Source organism: Rhinoraja longicauda, chromosome 34 (assembly GCF_053455715.1).
Source record: "Rhinoraja longicauda isolate Sanriku21f chromosome 34, sRhiLon1.1, whole genome shotgun sequence".
Taxonomy (NCBI): Eukaryota; Metazoa; Chordata; class Chondrichthyes; order Rajiformes; family Arhynchobatidae; genus Rhinoraja; species Rhinoraja longicauda.
Window position 1 is genome coordinate 2,896,095 of NC_135986.1, and position 21,032 is coordinate 2,917,126.

Sequence of the window (21,032 nt, forward strand, 5' to 3'; positions counted from 1 at the left end):
CCATAGAAACAGGTGCAGGAGGAGGCCATTCGGCCCTTCGAGCCAGCACCGCCATTCAATGTGATCATGGCTGATCATCCACAATCAGTACCCCGTTCCTGCCTTCTCCCCATATCCCTTGATTCCTTCAGCCCTCTCAATCTTTTCCTCTCTCCACCCATCCCTCCGTCTCCCACCATCCTCTGTCCATCCCAGTCTCCCCTCCCCCCCCTTCACCCCACTCCAATGTTTCGTTCTGCCCATCCATCACTTTCTCCACCTCTCCCCTCCATTCTTTGGTGTCTCATTCCTCCTATCCTTCTCTCGTTCCCTCTTTCCCTCCTCCCTCACCTCCCCCACCTCTCGTTCCCTCTTTCCCCCCTTCCTCACCTCCCCCCTCCCCACCTCTCTCACTCCCCTCCCTCCCCCTCTCTCGCTCCCTCCATTCTCACCCCCTTCTCCCCCACCTCTCCTCCTCCGCCCCTCACCCCCGTTGCCCGGTCAGAGCGAGGCCGTGGTCTCAGTCGCTGTCAGACGCACTGCTGCTGTCCTGGCCCCCTCCCCCCTCCACCTCCTTCCCCCTCTCCCTCCGCAACTCCAGCAGAGCGGTGAGGTGCAGCCTGTTCACGGCCTCCAGCTCCCTCGCCACTGAAACACAACCAGACACGCGCCCATTAGCCCCGCCACAACCCCCCCCACCCACTCCCTCACCCCCCTCTCACCCCCTCCACCCACTGAAACACAACCAGACACGCGCCCATTAGCCCCGCCACAAACCCCCCCACTCCACCCACTCCCTCACCCCCGCTCCCTCTCACCCTCCCCCCCCGCTCCCTCTCACCCCCTCCACCCACTGAAACACAACCAGACACACGTCCATTAGCCCCGCCACAACCCCCCTCTCCACCCACTCCCCCGCTCCCTCTCACCCCCCTCTACCCACTGAAACACAACCAGACACGCGCCCATTAGCCCCGCCAACAAACCCTCCCCACCCACTCCCTCACCCCCTCCACCCACTGAAACACAACCAGACACGCGCCCATTAGCCCCGCCACAACCCCCCTCTCCACCCACTCCCCCGCTCCCTCTCACCCCCCTCACCCCCTCCACCCACTGAAACACAACCAGACACGCGCCCATTAGCCCCGCCAACAAACCCTCCCCTCCACCCACTCCATCACGCTCCCCCTTCACCACCCTCCCGCCCCCCTCACCCTACCCCTCCGCCCCCCTCCATCCTCACCCACTCCCCCCAACCCTCCCCGCCTTGCACCCCTGCACCCACTCCCCCCTCTCCCTCCCCCTCCACCCCTTCACCCGCCGCTCACTCCCCCCTCACCCTCCACCAAATCCCTCCCCCTACATCCTTGCTCACTCTCTCCCCTCATACTTTGCTCTCCCCTCCATCCTCGCCCACTCCCCCCCTCCACCCCCCCCCCCCAACCCTCCCCAGGAGAGAGGTGGTGACGGGAGGGGGGGGGGAGTTGGTACAAGGGGAGGGAGGGAGGGAGGGAGAGGGGGTCAGGGGAGGGAAGGAGTTGGTACAGGAGGGAGAGAGGTGGTACAGGGGGTGGGAGGGAGGGGGGTCGGGGGAGTGAGGGAGGGGGGTCAGGGGGAGGGAGGGGGGGTCAGGGGGAGGGAGGGAGGGGGGTCAGTGGGAGGGAGGGAGGGAGGGAGGGGGGTCAGGGGAGGGAGGGGGGTCAGGGGAGTGAGGCTATACCCACCTCCGGTGCAGTAGGGCTGGCCGCGGTCTCCTTGAAGGAGGAGTTTCTGCAGGAAGCCGGCCATGGCGCCGGTGGCCATGAAGCGGAGAGTCGGGGGCAGCGAGTGGAAGTGTGACAGGTCCACGCTGAAGGGGTTGTGGGGAGGGGGCCATGTACACAGGCCCACCAGCTCTGCCACCACGTCCCACAGCAGCACGGCTACATGGGGGGGGGGGGGAGAGAGAGAGAGAGACAGAGAGAGAATGAGGAGGGGGGGGAGAGAGAGGGAGTGAGAGATGGAGGGTGTATGTAGGGTTGCCGACTGTCCCGTATTAGCCGGGACATCCCGACGTCACCGCCCCGCCCCCCCACGTGACCTCACCCAGCCAGCGGCCACGTGCTCCCGCTCCACCAATGGCGGCCGCCCGGGCCGGGAGGCGGGTTGCTAGGCAACCTCCGTCAGGCGAACACACTCGGCCCCGCTCCACGAGCACAGTCCGTTAGCCTACACTGTCCGGGCCTACAGTGGCCCACGGGCCTACAGTGCCCGGGCCCACAGTGTGCGGGCCTACAGTGTCCAGGCCTACAGTGTCCGGGCCTACAGCGCCCCCCGGGCCTACAGTGTCCGGGCCTACAATGTCAGGGCCTACAGCGTCCCCCGGGCTTACAGTGTCTGGGCCTACAGTGTACGGCCCACCGTGTCCGGGCCTACAGCACCCCCCGGGCCTACAGTGTACGGCCCACAGTGTCCGGGCCTACAGCGCCCCCCGGGCCTACAGTGTCAGGGCCTACAGTGTCCCCCGGGCCTACAGTGTCAGGGCCTACAGCGTCCCCCGGGCCTACAGTGTACGGCCCACAGTGTCCGGGCCTACAGTGTACGGCCCACAGTGTCCGGGCCTACAGCGCCCCCCGGGCCTACACTGTCCGGGCCTACAGTGTCCGGGCCTACAGTGTCCGGGCCTACAGTGTCCCCCGGGCCTAATACGGGACAAGGGCGTTCCCAAACCAATTTAGCCCAAAATACAGGATGTCCCGGCTAATACGGGACAGTTGGCAACTCTAGTTACCGCGGTCACCGGGCCTACTGTTACCATGACGCCGGGCCTACCATTGCTGTGCCAGTGGGCGGTGGAGTCCAGCTTCAGCGGGGTGTCTCTGATATCCCCATCCCCGGCCCGAGGCAGGCGGCGGTGAGCGGAGCGCACCCAGGCATAGGGCTGCCCGTACCTGGCGTAGCAACCCACCAGGAACAGCGTGCAGTCTGGGCCCTGCAGAGAGAGAGAGAGGAGAGAGAGAGAGAGAGTGGAGAGAGGAGGAGGGGGGGAGTGAGGCTGGCACTGCCCAGCGCTGAGAGGTGGGACGGAGGTGGGGTAAAGGCGGGGAGGGGAGAGAGGGAGGGGGAACGGAGGGGGGAGAGAGGGAAGGGGGATGGAGGGGGGAACATTACTCACTGGACAGGAGAGCTCGCGATCACACGGTGAGGCAGGTGGGTGTCCTCCATCACTCTGTCCACGGGCAGACCTGCTGATGACGGAGAGCAGACCGTGAGGGGAGGGGGGGGAAGGTAGGAGAGGAGTGAGGGAGGGAGGGAGAGACGGGGATGGGCCCGCGGGGGAAAGAGGGAGAGAAGGAGAGGACCGGTGGGGAGGGAGGGAGGAAGATTCATGAGGATGGATGGAGAGGTTGTGAGAGGGGAGGGTGAGAAGAACGGGGATGGGGGCAGGGAAGGAGGGAGGGAGGGAAGGAGGGAGGGAGGGAGAGGGAGGGAGGTGGTATGGGAGGAGGGAAGGTGGGAGGGAGGGAGGAAGGGAGGGATGGAAGGAGGGATGGAGGGAGGGAGTGAGGGTGGGATGGATGGAGGGAGGGAGGGATGGAGGGAGGGAGGGAGCGAGGGTGGGATGGATGGAGGGAGGGAGGAAGGGAGGGAGAGGGAAGGAGGGAGGTGGTATGGGGGAGGGAGGGAGGGAAGGGGGGACGGAGGAAGGGAGGGAAGATGGGAAGTGGTATGGGGAGGGAGGGAGAGAGGGTGGGATGGATGGAGGGAAGGGAGGGGAGATGGGAGGTGGTATGGGAGGAGGGAGGGAGGGACGGAGGGAGGGAAGGAAGGAGGGACGGAGGGAGGGAGGGAAGGTGGGAGGTGGTATGGGAGGAGGGGAGGGAGGGAGGGAAGGTGGGAGGTGGTATGGGGGAGGGAGGGAGGGACAGACATGGCCAGGGCAGGGTGATGGGGAGTGAAACGTCCGTGTTACCTCCTCCGTGATAGTGGCGGTTCGGGGGGAGACAGTGTGTCCAGGGGGGTCTCAGACCGCTGGTGGCCATCGCCGGGAGAGATGGCCGGGCCGCCGGGGAAGCCGGCAGGCTGCCAGCCCTGGGGGCGGAGAAGGGAAGAACCAACTCACCACGAGACGGTGGAAACCCTCACCCCCTCCTCCACACCCTCTGTGGACCTCACCCCCCCGCCCCCACTGGCCACTATCACCCCCTCTCCTCACAGGCCCTTCGGCCCAACATGCGCCCACGCCGGCCAACGTGCCCCATCTACACCAGTCCCACCTGCCCGCGTTTTGGCCCACGTCCCTCCAAGCCTGACCTATCCATGTACCTGCCTGACGTTGCCAGAGACCCTGCCTCAACCACCTCCTCCGGCAGCTCACACCCACCACCATCTGTGTGAAAGGTCGCCCAGCGGGTCAGGCAGCATCTCGGCAGGGAAGGAATGGGTGATGTTTCGGGTCGAGACCCTTCTTCAAACTTCAGTATATCTCTCGTTTCCACTTTTCCCTGACTCTCAGTCTGAAGAAGGGTCTCGACCCGAGACGTCACCCATTCCTTCTCTCCCGAGATGCTGCCTGACCCGCTGAGTTACTCCAGCATTTGGTGTCCACCTTCGATTTGAACCAGCACCTGCAGTTCTTTCCCACAGAAAAAGTTGCCCCTCAGGTTCCAATTAAATCTCTCTCCGTCTCACCTTAAACCTATGTTCTCTGGTTCTTGATTCCCCTACTCTGGGCGAAGGACAGTCTGAGGAAGGGTCTCGACCCGAAACGTCACCCATTCCTTCTGTCCAGAGATGCTGCTGCCTGGCCCGCTGAGTTACTCCGGCATTTTCAGTCTTTCTTCCCTCCGCTCTTTCCAACTTAACGACATCTTTCCCGCAGCGGGGTGACCAGAGCTGAACACGACCCTCCCCCCTCCCCCCTCCCCCCTCCCCCCCCTCCCCCCTCCCCCCTCCACTTGCGAGCAGGAGTTGTTGCGAGGACAGGAGGGGCGGAAGAGATACTCACGCTATCCTGGTTGGCCACGGACAGCAGCAGCTCCTCTCGTCCCCGCAGCCAGGGCTGGAAGTACCGGAATCCCTGAGGGAGGCGGGAGATGATGGGGAGAAAGTCGGCACGGTTGGCTGGCGTAACGCAACACTCTCGAGTGTAGACTTTGGGAGTAAGGGTTGCCAACTATCTCACTCCCAAACAAGGGACAAAAGGTGACGTCACCGCCCCTCCGCCCCACGCGACCTCACCCAGCCAGCGGCCACGTGCTCCCGCTCCACTATTGACGGCCGCCCGGGCCGGGAGGCGGGTTGTTACGCAACCTCCATTAGGTGGCGCCCAGGACTCCGGGCCTACAGTGTCCGGGCCTACAGTGTCGGGGCCTACAGTGCCCCCCGGGCCTACAGTGTCCCCCGGGCCTACAGTGTCCAGGCGTACAGTGTCCGGGCCTACAGTGCCCCCCGGGCCTACTGTGTCTGGGCTTACAGCCCAGGGCCTAATATGGGACAAGGGCGGTCCCCTGCAGGACAAACCAATTTAGCCCAACATACGGGATGTCCCGGCTAATACGGGACAGTTGGCAACCCTAGTTGGGAGATCACGGTGCAGTTGTTATAAGACGTTGGTGATACCGCATTTAGAATATTGCGTTCAGTTCTGGGTACCATGTTATAGGAAAGATATTGTCAAGCTTGAAAGGGTTCAGCGAAGGTTTATGAGGATTTTGCCTGGACTAGAGAGGTTACAGGGAGATGTTGAGCAGGCTGGGAGTGCAGAAGGATGAGGGGTGACCTTATAGAGGTGTATAATCTTAACTCTTACAGAAACATCTTTAGAAAATCTCATAGAAAGATATAAAATTCTTAAGGGATTGGACGGGCTAGATGCAGGAAAGATGTTCCCCATGTTGGGGGAGTCCAGAACCAGGGGGTCACACAGTTTAAGAATAAGGGGTCGGCCTTTTAGGACTGGATGAGGAAAAACTTTTTCACCCGGAGAGTTGTGAATCTGTGGAATTCTCTGCCACAGAAGGCAGTGGAGGCCAATTCACTGGATGTTATCAAGAGAGAGTTAGATTTAGCTCTTGGGGCTGACGGAATCAAGGGATATGGGGAAAAAGCAGGAACGGGGTTATTGATTGTGGATGATCAGCCATGATCATATTGAATGGCGGTGCTGGCTTTAAGGGCCGAATGGCCTCCTCCTGCACCTATTTTCTATGTTTCTATTCTCAGACCCTCTCGATTAATCCGAGACTCTTTGACCGACGGAAACATTACTTCTCCATCCTCTCTTACCTGAAGTGTTCCCAGGATCATCATATCTCCGAGAAATTCCTCAAGATTCTTCACTCTGTCGGCCGTGCCCTAGAATAGCAACATGAGAACCCAATTAAAAGTCTCAGATAGGGGTTGCCAACTATCTCACTCCCAAATACGGGACAAGGTGACGTCACCGCCCCGCGCCCCACGCGACCTCACCCAGCCAGCGGCCACGTGCTCCCGCCCCACCAATGGCGGCCGCCCGGGCCGGGAGGCGGGTTGCTACGCAACCTCCGTTAGGCGGCGCTGGGGCCTCCGGGCCTACACTGTCCGGGCCTACACTGTCCGGGCCTACACTGTCCGGGCCTACACTGTCCGGGCCTACACTGTCCGGGCCTACACTGTCCGGAAGGTAGACACAGATTTTAACTAGCATCTGCAGTTTTTTACCTACTACACTGTCCGGACCTACAGCAGCTGGGCCTAGTGTCCGGGCCTACAGTGTCCGGGACTACAGTGTCCGGGCCTACAGCGCCCCCCGGGCCTAATACAAGACAAGGGCGGTCCCATGCGGGACAAATCAATTTATCCCAAAATACGGGATGTCCCGGCTAATACGGGACAGTTGGCAACCTTAGGGCTAACGGAATCAGGGGATACGGAGAAATAGCAGGGACAGGGTACTGATTCTGAATGATCAGCCATGATCGTATTGAATGGCGGCGCTGGCTCGAAGGGCCCAATGGCCTCCTCCTGCACCTATTTTCTATGTTTCTATCTGTGTGCCTCCGGTCGGCACGGACACGGCGGGCCGAAGGGCCTGTTTAAACGCTGCGTCTCCAAACCAAACCGAACTAACAAAGGCATGAACGTATCAAAGGCAACGATAAAAGATGACTTACCAGTGTGGTTGAGGTCATTTTGATAACTCCTGGTGAAATGTAATAAATATATTATATCTCCAGACCGATCTAACAGTGCGGAACAGCAGAAATAAATAACAAAGACATCTTCTGTTGTATTTTCTTTGCAATATTCTGCTGTGGAAACTCTTGTTTTTTTTAAAAACAAATATATATTGCAGAACCGCTATATAATTCCAGTCTCATTGACACCTCTTTCCTCAATTGCAACGTGACCGGACAATTTAACATCAAATCTTTTGCACTGGGTGTTGTTTTTCTGTGGAATTTATTTGCGAAAGGGAAATAAAAGAGAAAAGGTTTGGGTGGGGGCGAGGGGTGGGGGGAAGATTGGATAGTCTACAGCCGGTTTCCCGGGCAACCAGGTCCGGGTTGGCAGGTCCTGGGGCCTGGGTGGGTAAGATGGCCCTGTCGGATGTTGTTGGGGTTGGTATTACTGATGGTTGCCCCCTACGCCACGGCAGTCTGCACTGCAGCAAGAGCAAAAAAAATTCCCTGGGAGAAATAAGGAAAAACTGGACCCAACTTGGTCCAGTTTTTCTCCCAGGGAACTGGACCAAGTTGGGCCCAAAGCTCTCCTGTATTGGTGCGGCACCCTCTCCTCCCCCCTTCACTTTCCCCCCCATCCCCCTCAACCCCCCTTATCCTCCCTCTACCCCCCTCTCTCCCTCCCCGCGCTCCCCCCTCCCCCTCCCTCCCTAGGAGAGAGATTTATATTTTAAAATGTGAATAACTTTAAATATATAACACCGATTTCAATGAAACTTCTTCCATTAGCACCAAAGGGACGCCGGTGAGTAAGGTGGGCCTAAAATTGTCGCGCTATCGTGTACCATTTTGGGTGTAGTTCAGGAACAAACAAACAAACAAACAAACAAACGAGAGTTTTAGTAGATAGAAGTTCCCCAGGTTGGGGGGGGGGGGGTGTCCAGAACCAGGGGGTCACAGTTTAAGAATAAGGGGTAAGGCCGTTTAGAACTGAGATGAGGAAAAACGTTGCCAAAGGAGGTAGTTGAGGCAGGGACTATCCCGTTGTTTAAGAAACAAGTTGGGACTGACATATGAGGAAAGATTGGAAAGACTGGGATTGTATTCACTGGAGTTTAGAAGGATGAGGGGGGGATCTTACAGAAACGTATAAAATTATAAAAGGTCTGGACAAGCTAGATGCAGGAAAAATGTTCCCAATGTTGGGGGAAGTCCAGAACCAGGGGCCACACACAATCTAAGAATAAAGGGGAGGCCATTTAAAACTGAGGTGAGAAAATCAAAATTCACCCGGAGAGTTGCGATATTGTGGAATTCTCTGCCTCAGAGGGCAGTGGAGGCCAATTCACTGGATGTTTTCAAGAGAGAGTTAGATTTAGCTCTTAGGACTAATTAGGGGTGCCAACTATCTCACTCCCAAATACGGGACAAGGTGACGTCACCGCCCCGCGCCACACGTGACCTCACCCAGCCAGCGGCCACGTGCTCCCGCTCCACCAATGGTGGCCGCCTGTGCCGGGAGGCGGGTTGCTAAGCAACCTCCGCCAGGCGGCTCCCGGGCCTCCGGGCCTACACTGTCCGGATGGGAGACACAGATTTTAACCAGCATCTGCAGTTTTTTTTCCTACTACTGCCCGGGCCTACAATTTCTGGGCCTACAGCGCCCCCCCGGGCCTAATACGGGACAACCTGTGCGAGATAACCACTTATGAGGTGTTTGCGCAGTAATCAACCAGAACCAGAAGGGCGGTCCCGTACGGGACAAGTCAATCGATCAGTGCGGGTGTCAGGGGTTATGGGGAGAAGGCGGGAGAATGGGGTTGAGAGGGAAAGATTAGAACAGCTGTGATTGAATGGCGGAGTGGACCTGATGGGCCGAATGGCCTAATTCCACTCCTAGGACTTATGATGGGGGGGGGGGCAGATGCTGTTCCCGCTCTGTACCTCTGAAATAAAGCCTGCGGTCGGCCCAGTTTCCAGAAGCGTACAGACTTGGCGCGGAGTGTTCCCTAGTAAGTGGCAGAGGTTTACCGTCCAATGCAGTGATCTTCTCCCTGGATTGTCGCCGTGTCGCGGTGGAGAAGCCCGTGTGGTCCTGAGATCCTGAGAGCGATGCCGTCTGGAGCTACACTCCTGGTGGGGCCACCCGTGTCGGTAAGGTCGAGGGGGGGGTGGGGGGGGGTCCCTGACAAAGAGCGATCCAACCAAGACCTCAATGGTGGAACAGGCGGACGGAGGATGGCGGCTGACTTTAGTGGAGCGTCACAACGGCTGGATGAAGGCTGCAGCAGGAAAAGAGTCCCCGGTGGTCTTGGACTCCACGCCACTGGATCCTGACCCAGATCTGCCAAGGACCGTGTGTGTGGTGTCTGTGCACCAGTCTCCCCACGTTAAACAAAGTCATGCACAGGCGTCCGACCCTAAGGAGAGGACAGTCATACTGGCTTCCAGTGACCGCCGATGATGATGAACGCAGTGGTGCAGTGGGTAGGCCCGCTGCCTCACGGCGCCAGAGACTCAGCTTCCATCCTGCCCTCAGATGCCGTTTGTGTGGAGTTCATACCTTCTCATTGTGACTGCGTGGGCTTCTTGACTTTACTTTAGAGATACAGCGCGGAAACTGGCCCCTCGGCCCACGCCGACCAGTGGTCACCTCAGTGTACACCAGCACTAGTACACCCCAGAGACAAGTTACAGGCACTTCCCCCTGCAACCGCAGGAGATGCAACACCTGTCCCTTTACCTCCCCCCTCCCCTTCAACTCCATCCAAGGACCCAGTCTTTCCAGGTGAGGCAGAGGTTCACCTGCACCTCCTCCAACCTCATCTATTGTATCCGCTGTTCCGGACGTCAACCTCTCTACATCGGCGAGACCAAGCACAGGCTCGGCGATCGTTTCGCTGAACACCTCCGCTCAGTCAACCTGATCTCCCAGCGGCTCAGCACGTCAACTCCCCCTCCCACTCCCAATCTGACCTTTCTGTCCTGGGCCTCCTCCATTGTCAGTGAGGCCCAGCGCAAATTGGAGGAACTGCACCTCATATTTCGCTTGGGTAGTTTACACCCCAGCGGTATGAACATTGGCTTCTCTAACTTCAGATAGTCCCTGCTTTCCCCTCTCTCTCCATCCCCTCCCCTTCCCAGTTCTCCCGCTAGTTTTCCCGTCTCCGACTGCATTCTATATTTGTCCCGCTCCCTCGCCTGACATCAGTCTGAAGAAGGGTCTCGACCCGAAACGTCACCCATTCCTTCTCTCTCTCTCGAGATGCTGCCTGACCCGCTGAGTTACTCCAGCATTGTGTGTCTACCTTAGAGACATTTTACAGAAGCCAATTAACCTACAAACCTGCACGTCGTTGGAGTGTGGGAGGAAACCGGAGCCCCCCTGGAGAAAACCCACGCGGGTCACAGGGAGAACGTGCAAACTCCGCACAGACAGCACCCGCAGTCAGGATGGAACCCGGGTCTCTGGCGCTGTGGGGCAGCAACTCTACCGCTGTGTCACTGCGCCACCCTCCAGACGCAGCGGTCTCCTCCCACATCCCAAAGGCACGCGGGTTTGTGGGCCCGACACAAAGTGCTGGAGTAACTCAGCGGGTCAGGCAGCATCTCTGGAGAGAAGGAATGGGTGACGTTTCGGGTCGAGATGGGTTTGCAGGTTAACTGGCCCTCTGTAAGTTGTCGGCAGTGCCTAGGGAGTTAGGGAGTGGATGGGAAAATGGGATGACATAGAACTAGTGATAATGGGTGATCGCCGGTCGGCGTGGACTCGATGGGCTGAAGGGCCTGTTTCCCTGGTGTAAGACAATGGGGACCTGGCGTGAGGGGGCCGCATGAGGGACGGTGGCAGAACAAAGGGGGTCCCAGTGTGGGGAAGGGGGGGGCTCGAGTTTTACAATCCCCTGCCCAGGGGATAAGTCTTTGTTCGTTCGTTCGTTCCAGCCGACAGTCGTTTGTCTTTTTCTTTTCGTTTCCACTTTTAATTTAATTTAAATTGAGTTTTCGTGAGTGTTGTGACTGTTGGCAGAACGATTTCGGTCTGGGGATGAATAAACCTCTATCGTATCCTAATCTAAACTTGATGCTTTGAGAAGCCAGGCGAGCTGGCAAAAACTACCATTCACTTCTCTAACTTTAGATAGCTCCTCTGTCCCTCTCTCTCCCCTCCCCCTTCCCAGTTCTCCCTCTATCTTCCTGTCTCCGTCCACATCCTATCTTTGTCCTGCCCCCTCTCTCGACACCAGTCTGAAGAAGGGTCTCGACCCGAAACGTCACCCATTCCTTCTCTCCTGAGATGCTGCCTGACCCGCTGAGTTACTCCAGCAGTTTGTGATACCTGAAGTGGGAGAAGTCAATGTTCAAACCGCCGGGGTGTAAACTTCCGGTAGTCCCTGCTTCTCCTCTCTCTCCCTTCCCTCTTCCCAGTTCTCCCACTTGTCTCCCTGTCTCCGTCTACATCCTATCTTTGTCCCGCCCCCTCTCTCGACATCAGTCTGAAGAAGGGGCTCGACCCGAAACGTCGCCCATTCCTTCTCTCCCGAGATGCTGCCTGACCCGCTGAGTTACTCCGGCATTTTGTGAATAAATCCCCTTTAAACACCTTTGGCCAGTTTTATTTCACAACTTACAGGTAGCAGGGAGGCGAAGGAAGATCACGGAGACGGCTGGCGGCTTCAGTAGCGGCGACTCGGTGCCGCCATCCCGCGCAGAGACCCGGGGGTGGGGAGGGAGGGAGGGGAGGACGAAGGAATTCCATGCGGGAATGGAGGAGGGGGTGGAAGCCGGGCAGAGGGGGAGGTCCTGTGCCGGGGCCACCGCTGTCGTCCGCTCTCGGCAACAGTCCGGGAACCTGGACGGTCTGGGCCGCGGCAGCGGTCAGCCGGCGCGGGCGGAGAAGAAGGGCAGGCCGCGCACGAAGCTGTCCAGCTTGGTGCGGAACAGCTCGCTCTGGATGGGCTCGTTCAGGCTGCACAGCGGGTTCTTCACCACCAGCTCCACAAAGATCTGCAGAGCAAAGGCACAAGCACATTAGAGTCACCGCAAGTACACACCAAACTGCACAGACCTGCCGCCATTATGTGTGACCCAGCACTATCATCCTTTGTTCATTTAATATATACACATATATATATACTAGACCAAGTGGACCCATTGGGCCCAAACCTCTCCTGCATTGGTGCAGCACCCTCTCCTCCCCATCCCCTCTCCCCTCCTCCCCCCCCTCCTCCCCCCCCCCCACTCCATCCCCTTAACCTCCTTCCTTCCCCTCCCTCCTCCCCTTCCCCTTCCGTCCTCCTTCCTCCCCCAACTCCATCCCCCTCAACCCCCCCTTATCCTCCTCCCTTCCCCCCAGGAGATAGATTCAAACTTTTAAATGTGAATAACTTAAAAAATATAACACCGATTTCAATTTCGAAGGGCCGAATGGCCTACTCCTGCACCTATTGTCTATTGTCTATTGAAACATCTTCCATTAGCACCAAAGGGACGACGGTGAGTAAGGTGGGCCTAAAATTGTCGCGCTATCGTGTACCGTTTTGGCTGTAGTTTCGGAACAAACAAACAAACAAACAAACAAACGAGAGTTTTAGTACATAGATATATATATATATAGGTCTCATAAGAAAATAACTGCAGATGCTGGTCTCCTGTGACCACATTTTGACCACAGTCCGCCTTAACCAACCTGATCTCCCGGTGGCTGAGCACTTCAACTCCCCCTCCCACTCCCAGTCTGACCTTTCTGTCATGGGCCTCCTCCAGTGCCATAGTGAGGCCCACCGGAAATTGGAGGAACAGCACCTCATATTTCGCCTGGGCAGCTTGCAGCCCAGCGGTATGAACATTGACTTCTCCAACTTTAGATAGTTCCTCTGTCCCTCTCTTCCCCTCCTCCTTCCCAGTTCTCCCTCTATCTTCCTGTCTCCATCTATATCCTTCCTTTGTCCCGCCCCCTGACATCAGTCTGAAGAAGGGTCTCGACCCGAAACGTCACCCATTCCTTCTCTCCTGAGATGCTGCCTGACCTGCTGAGTTACTCCAGCATTATATATAAGTCTTGGTATATGTTCATCTGCCTAGTTTTCAGAGGTAGCTTCCTTTAGTTTGTTGTCACGTTTACCGAGGTTCAGGTATTTATACACCGATCAGCCAAAACATTATGACCACTGACAGGCGAAGTGAATAATATTGATTATCTTGTTACAATGGCACCTGTGAAGGGGTGGGACATATTAGACAGCAAGTGAACAGTCAGTTCTTAAAGTTGACGTGTTGGATGCAGGAGAAATGGGCAGGAGTAAAGACCTGAGCGACTTTGACAAGGGCCAAATTGTTCTGGCCAGACGAGTGGGTCGGAGCATCTGTGAAACGGCAAGGCTTGTGGGGTGCTCCCGGTCAGCAGTGGTGAGTACCGACCGACAGTGGTCCGAGGAGGGACAAACCACAAACCGGCGACAGGCAGGGTGTTGGGCGCCCAAGGGGGAAGGGGGGGCTCGGGGACGGGGGGAGGTTTGGGCCCTTGGGCACTTGGTCTAGTATTTATTATTAGTTTAGTTTAGAGATACAGCGCAGAAACAGGGCGCACCAGCGATCCCCCCACACTAACACTATCCTGCACACACTAGGGACAATGTTTGCATTTAGCGAGCCAATTAACCTACAAACCTGCACGTCTTTGGAGTGTGGGAGGAAACGGAAGATCTCGGAGAAAACCTACGCAGGTCACGGGGAGAACGTACAAACACCGTACAGAGTCCACTTTGGTGGCAAGAACAGGAAAGCAGACTATTATCTGAATGGTGGCCGATTAGGAGAAGGGGAGATGCAACGAGACCTGTGTGACGTGGTGCACCAGTCATTGAAAGTAGGCACGCAGGTGCAGCAGGCAGTGAAGAAAGCGAATGGTATGTTGGCATTCATAGCAAGGGGATTTGAGTATAGGAGCAGGGAGGTTCTGCTGCAGTTGTACAGGGCATTGGTGAGACCACACCTGGAGTATTGCGTACAGTTTTGGTCTCCTAATCTGTGGAAAGACATTCTTGCCATAGAGGGAGTACAGAGAAGGTTCACCAGATTGATTCCTGGGATGGCAGGACTTTCATATGAGCAAGGTGGGCCTAAAACTGTCATGCTATTGTGTACCGTTTTGGCTGTAGTTTGATCACAAATAAACAAACAAATGAGAGTTTTAGTATATAGATGTACCCAAGCTAGACTGAACTGGGAGGAGAGAGCACAGAGTTTGTACGGACTTACAGTGCTGTAGATTTGGCTCAGAATGTCTCTGATGTTTCCCACTCCCAGGTCCGTGTTCATGACAATTTTAAGCCCTGTCGCCGTCTCATAATAATGCAGTTTGTATTTGCTCGTCTGAAAGGAAAGGAAGCCGTCTCTGCTGATTGGCAACGTTAAAGATCAATCAAAAGATACCGGTTTACACCGAAGGTAGAATCAAAGTGCTGGAGTAACTCAGCGGGTCAGGCAGCATCTCCGTAGAGTGGTGACGGAACTGGAGGTAGGAAAAGACCAGAACAAAGCAGGGCCAGCAACAGATGACCAAAGAAGAGTTAAACCATGGGACCATTGTGCAGGAAGGAACTGCAGATGCTGGTTTGAACCGAAGACAGACACAAAACGCCGGAGCAACTCAGCGGGACGGGCAGCATCTCTGGTGAGAAGGAACGGGTGCCCTTTCGGGTCTGAAGAAGGGTCTCGACCCGAAATGCTCCCACTAGTGGAAACATCCTCTCCACATCCACATGGGGTTTCCTCCGGGTGCTCCGGTTTCCTCCCACATCCCAAAGACGTGCGGGTTGGTAGGTTAACCGTAACAATTGCCCCCTTAGTGCGCGGGGAGTGGATGAGAAAGTGGGATAACGTAGGACCAGTGTGAACGGGTGACCGATGGTCGGCATGGACTCGGCGGGCCGAAGGGCCTGTTTCAACGCTGGGACACGTTCTCGCGGGCTATTTCCCTCCCCCTTCCGTTTTCGATGAGCAGACGGCTCTGGCCTGGACTGGCAGGAGATCAGCAAAGGATACAAATCAACAGGAGACATCTTGTTGACAAAGGAACGGATGGAGAAGAGCATTCCGTACATCAGCTGGTATTCCTGAAAGCAGAAAGCAGAACAGCGTGGCAATTACTACACAGGGTCAGGGCCTGTGTGGACAACTAGAGACAACCGCGTGGCAATTACTACACAGGGTCAGGGCCTGTGTGGGCAACTAGAGACAACCGCGTGGCAATTACTACACAGCGTCAGGGCCTGTGTGGGCAACTAGAGACAACCGCGTGGCAATTACTACACAGCGTCAGGGCCTGTGTGGGCAACTAGAAACAACCGCGTGGCAATTACTACACAGCGTCAGGGCCTGTGTGGGCAACTAGAGACAACCGCGTGGCAATTACCACACAGCGTCAGGGCCTGTGTGGGCAACTAGAGACAACCGCGTGGCAATTACTACACAGGGTCAGGGCCTGTGTGGGCAACTAGAAACAACCGCGTGGCAATTACTACATAGCGTCAGGGCCTGTGTGGACAACTAGAGACAACCGCGTGGCAATTACTACACAGGGTCAGGGCCTGTGTGGGCAACTAGAGACAACTGCGTGGCAATTACTACACAGGGTCAGGGCCTGTGTAGACAACGAGAGACAATCGCATTGTAATCGCATTGATGGAAGGGTCATCTATATACTAAAACTCTCGTTCGTTTTCTTTGTTTGTTTGTTCCTGAACTACATCCAAAACGGTGCACGATAGCGCGACAATTTTAGGCCCACCTTACTCACCGTCGTCCCTTTGGTGCTAATGGAAGACGTTTCATTGAAATCGGGGTTATATATTTAAAATTATTCACATTTTAAAGTTTAAATCTATCTCCTAAGGAGGGAGGGAGGAGGGTGGGAGGAATGGGGGGGGTAAGGGAGGGGGAAGGATAAGGGGGGTTGAGAGGGATGGAGTGGGGGGAGGGGAAGGGAGAAGGGGAGAGGGAGGGAGGGATGGAGGGAGGGGGGAGAGGGGATAGGGGAGGGGGGAGAGGGGATAGGGGAGAGGGGGAGGAGAGGGTGCTGCACCAATGCAGGAGAGGTTTGGGCCCAACGGGTCCACTTGGTCTAGTAAATTATAAAATTATGAAAGGACTGGACAAGCTAGATGCAGGAAAAATGTTCCCAATGTTGGGGGAGTCCAGAACCAGGGGTCACACACACACAGTCTAAGAATAAAGGGGAGGCCATTTAAAACTGAGGTGAGAAAAAACTTTTTTACCCAGAGTTGTGAATCTGTGGAATTCTCTGCCACAGAGGGCAGCGGAGGCCGATTCACTGGATGGATTTAAAAGAGAGTTAGATAGAGCTCTAGGGGCTAGTGGAATCAAGGGATATGGGGAGAAGGCAGGCACGGGTTACTGATTGTGGATGATCAGCCATGATCACAATGAATGGCGGTGCTGGCTCGAGTGGCCAAATGGCCTCCTCCTGCACTTGTTTTCTATGTTTCTGTGTTTCGCAGGGTGAATTTAGACTGTAGAGATACAATGGTAGACACAAAATGCTGGAGTAGCTCGGCGGGGACAGGCGGCATCTCTGGAGAGAAGGGATGGGTGACGTTTCAGGTCCAGAGAACCTTCTTCAGACTGAACGTTTCGGGTCGAGACCCTTCTTCAGACTGATACAAAGCAGAAACAGGCCCTTTGGCCCACCGGGTCCGTGCCGACCACCCCGTACGCACTAGTACACCAACACCAGCCCCTCCTGACCAAGACGCCGCACCTAAGCTAGTCCCACCTGCCTGCATTTGGCCCGTATCCCTCCAAACCTTTTCCATCCATGTACCTGTCCAGGCGTCTCTGTTAGTGCACCTGCCTCAACCACCTCTGCTGTATTAAGGGGTTGGACACGTTAGAGGCAGGAAACATGTTCCCAATGTTGGGGAAGTCCAGAACCAGGGGCCACACAGTTTAAGAATAAGGGGTCGGCCATTTAGAACGGAGATGAGGGAAAGCTTTTTCAGTCAGAGTTGTTGTGAATCTGTGGAATTCACTGCCTCAGAAGGCAGTGGAGGCCAATTCTCTGAATGCATTCAAGAGAGAGCTAGATAGAGCTCTTAAGGATAGCGGAGTCAGGAGGGTATGGGGAGAAGGCAGGAACGGGGTACTGATTGAGAATGATCAGCCATGATCACATTGAATGGAGGTGCTGGCTCGAAGGGCCGAATGGCCTACTCCTGCACCTATTGTCTATTGAGCATCAGTGGCACACCCAGTTACTCAGCACTTTAACTCCCCCTTCCATTCCCACACTCACCTTTCTGTCCTAGGCCTCCTCCACTGTCAGGAGTGAGGCTAAACGCAAGTTGGGAGGAACAACACCTCATATTTCGCTTGGGCAGCTTACAAGCCAGTGGTATGAACATTGAAGATGGACACAAAACGCTGGAGTAACTCAGCGGGACGGGCAGCATCTCTGGAGAGAAGGAATGGGTGAGGTTTCGTGTCGAGACCCTTCTTCAGACTGGAACGTCACGGGAGAGGGAAATGAGGTTTGTGAAACGTGGAGGGAACTGACGGGCAGGCAGGGATAAACTGCAGTGGAATGGAAACACTCACCGATCCTGGAAGAGCATGTGTGTGTCGGGAAGGCTGGGTCTGTCCTGGGAGCGGAGTTGGAGTTGGGAGTTGGATTCGTGGGAGGTGGTGTCGGAGGGGAAGATGCTCTTCAAACTGCGGAGCATCCCGGACAATACTGCTCACCCCCCCACCCCCCTCCCTCCCTCCGTGACACGCTGGTCAACCTGAGGAGCACATTCAGCAACAGACTGGTCCCATCAAGATGCAGCTCGGAACGCCACACGAGATCCTTCTTCCCTGTGGCTATCAAACCGTACAACTCCTCCCCCTTCTGTCGTGGGGTAGACTGAGACTGAGACTGACTCCTCTCCCCCATAATCTATGCATACCCTCAATCAATCCTTTCCACTCACCATGTTTCATATATTTTGTGTTTTATGACTGTTGCCAGATCAATTTCCCTCCTGGGATAAATAAAGTTATATCGTATCGTATCGTATCGTGTGTGTAAGTGTACGTTTTTCATAGTTTGCACGTAGAGTTGATGGGAATGTGGTGAGAATAAAATGGGACGCGTTACTAGGTGCCGGATAGCCTGCAAGGACCCGGTGGGCCGAATGGCCAGTTTCTGTGCCATCGGGAAATATTAACGGGCACAGATACAGAGACACAGCACGTAAACAGGCCCTTCGGCCCACCGAGTCCGTACCGGCCAGCAATCCCCGAACATTAACACTATCCTACACACACACACACTAGGGTCAGTTTTACATTCATACCAAGCCTAATCACGTCTTTGGAGTGTGGGGAGGAAACGAGAAGATCTCGGAGAAAACCCACGCAGGTCACGGGGAGAACGTACGGACAGGACAGCGCCCGTGGTCGGGATGGAACCCGGGTCCCCGGCGCTGTGAGTCAGCAGCTCCACCCGGGTCTTTGCAGGAGATCGAAATAGACCAATGTGCGACAGAACCGTACTCACTTGGTCCCTTGAGATGCCCGCGTTCTTTTTCCGATTCCACTCACTGTAATGCAGGCAGATCCCATTCCGGTCAAAGATGTACAGATTGTGGACTGTCATCTAGCGGGACAAAGCACAAAGGTCATCAGTGATAGGAGCAGAGTGAGGCCATTCGGCCCGTCACGTCCACTCCGCCATTCAATCATGGCCGATCTATATCTCCCTCCTAACCCCATTTAGATTTAGAGATACAGCGCAGAAACAGGCCCTTCGGCCCACCGGGTCCGCGCCGCCCAGCGATCCCCGCATACTAACACTATCCCACACCCACTAGGGACAATTTTTTTATTTTTTTTACATTTGCCCAGCCAATTAACCTACATACCTGCACGTCTTTGGAGTGTGGGAGGAAACCGAAGATCTCGGAGAAATCCCACGCAGGTCACGGGGAGAACGTACAAACTCCGTACAGACGGCGCCCGTAGTCAGGATCGAACCTGTCTCCGGCGCTGCATTCGCTGTAAGGCAGCAACTCTACCGCTGCGCCACCGTGCCGCCATTCTCCTGCCTTCTCCCCATAACCCCTGACACCCGCACTGATCAAGAATCTATCTATCTCTGCCTCAAAAGTAAGAGAGACAAATATGGATTCCGTGCTGGCAGATCAGAGTTGCTAATGGCATCGTGGTCAGTACGGCACTGTGGGCTGAAGGGCCTGTTTCCGTGCTGTTCTGTTCTATGTTCCATTTGGAAGTCACAAAGGCCTTGTGGTTTCTTGGGCAGCATGGTGGCGCAGCGGTAGAGTTCCTTCCTTACGGCGCCAGAAACCCTCGTTCAATCCTAACTCTGGATGCCATCTGTAAACGTTTGTACCTTCTCCCTGTAACTGCGTGGGTTTTCTCCGGGTGATCCGGTTTTCTCTCACACTCCAAACGCGTGCGGGTTTGTAGGTTAATTGGCTTCTGTAAGTTGTAAATCGTCCCTGGTGTGTAGGGTAGTGCGAGAGTATGGGTGATTATAGAAACATAGAAAATAGGTGCAGGAGGAGGCCATTCGGCCCTTCGAGCCAGCACCGCCATTCATTGTGATCATGGCTGATCATCCACAATCAGTAACCCGTGCCTGCCTTCTCCCCACATCCCTTGATTCCACTAACCCCTAGAGCTCTATCTAACTATCTATTGTTGGACAGTGCGGACTTGGTCGGCTGAAGGGCCTGTTTCCATGCTGTATCTCTAAAGTCTAAAGACACTATTGTAAGTCTTGACAATAGTGTCACCCTTCCCTTCCTCACCCCCTCCTCTCCCTTCCTCACCCCCGCCCTTTCTCACCCCCCCTCCCTTCCTCACCCCCGCCCTTCCTCACTCTCCCTCCCTCCTCCCTTCCTCACCCCCCTCCCTTCCTCAACCCCCCCTCCCTTCCTCAACCCCCCCTCCCTTCCTCAACCCCCCCTCCCTTCCTCAACCCCCCCTCCCTTCCTCAACCCCCCCTCCCTTCCTCAACCCCCCCTCCCTTCCTCAACCCCCCCTCCCTTCCTCAACCCCCCCTCCCTTCCTCACTCTCCCTTCCTCACCCCCCCTCCCTTCCTCACCCCCTCCCTTCCTCACTCCCCCCACCTCCTTTCAATCTCTTCTTCCTCCTTTTGGCTTGCTCCCTCTCTCTCTTCCTTCAGCCATCCCACCTTTTCATGTCTTCACCATCTCCTCCCCTATCTCCTCTCCTCCCCTCCTTACCCCTCTCCTCCCCTTCCCTCCCCTCCTCTCTCCTTCCCTTCCCTCCAACATCCTCTTCTATCCCCACCCCCTCACCTCTCCTCTCTCTTTACCTCCCCTCCACCATCCCCCTCTCCTCTCCACCATCCCCCTCTCCTCTCCACCATCCCCCTCTCCTCTCCACCATCCCCCTCTCCTCCCCTCCTCTCCCGTCCACCATCCTCTCCCCTCCCCTCCACCATCCCTCCCCTTTCCCAACTCCTCTCTCCTCCCCTCCCCTCCACCATCCTCTCGTCACCCCTCTCTTTACTCCCCTCTACCATCCCTCACCTCCTCCACTCCACCATCCCTCCACCATCCCTCTCCCCACCCCCCCCCCCCCCTCCACCATCCCCCTCCCCTCCCCCACCTCCTCCACTCCGGCGTTGCGTTGGCCAGCCTACGGCGGGGTCCGGGCTGCCCGTGCGCCGCGCCTGCATTTCCCCCTCTGCCCCCCCCGGAGGATGAGCGGCTGGCGGTGTGGGGGTGGGAGTGAGGGAGTGAGGGAGGGGCAATGGGAGAGGGTGAGAGAGAGAGAGGGTGGGGAGGGTGCGCGGTGTACAGGCGGGCGGGGGGCAGCTGCGCGGCGGCGGCGGCGGCGGCGGCAGTTGGGGTCCTAGC

At 56.4% G+C, this 21,032-nt stretch overlaps 2 protein-coding genes across 7 annotated transcripts; both read right to left on the reverse strand.

Annotated features, from left to right (window-relative positions):
- Positions 1-6: 6 nt before the first annotated feature.
- On the reverse strand, positions 7-7,719 carry LOC144609350 (uncharacterized). Of its 2 annotated transcripts, none has more exons than XM_078427783.1 (8): positions 7,116-7,719; positions 6,250-6,318; positions 4,970-5,041; positions 3,935-4,053; positions 3,137-3,206; positions 2,794-2,953; positions 1,707-1,904; positions 7-627 (listed from the first exon to the last, which is right to left on the reverse strand). In XM_078427783.1, the coding sequence occupies exons 1-8, from the start codon at positions 7,131-7,133 to the stop codon at positions 500-502; spliced, it is 834 nt and encodes a 277-aa protein (XP_078283909.1). In that variant the 5' UTR covers positions 7,134-7,719; the 3' UTR covers positions 7-499. The 2 variants fall into 2 exon arrangements, with proteins under 2 accessions (XP_078283909.1, XP_078283908.1); XM_078427782.1 differs by having other exon boundaries at positions 3,137-3,209.
- A 4,008-nt stretch (positions 7,720-11,727) lies between these two features.
- On the reverse strand, positions 11,728-20,967 carry trappc1 (trafficking protein particle complex subunit 1). Of its 5 annotated transcripts, none has more exons than XM_078427899.1 (5): positions 20,782-20,967; positions 18,682-18,780; positions 15,168-15,238; positions 14,382-14,517; positions 11,728-12,128 (listed from the first exon to the last, which is right to left on the reverse strand). In XM_078427899.1, exons 2-5 carry the CDS (start codon positions 18,778-18,780, stop codon positions 12,000-12,002), a joined length of 435 nt encoding a protein of 144 aa, XP_078284025.1. In that variant the 5' UTR covers positions 20,782-20,967; the 3' UTR covers positions 11,728-11,999. The 5 variants fall into 5 exon arrangements, with proteins under 5 accessions (XP_078284025.1, XP_078284021.1, XP_078284024.1 ...); XM_078427895.1 differs by having other exon boundaries at positions 14,382-14,520; positions 20,782-20,950; XM_078427898.1 differs by lacking the exon at positions 20,782-20,967 and adding an exon at positions 20,703-20,724 and having other exon boundaries at positions 14,382-14,520.
- Between the last annotated feature and the right edge of the window lie 65 nt (positions 20,968-21,032).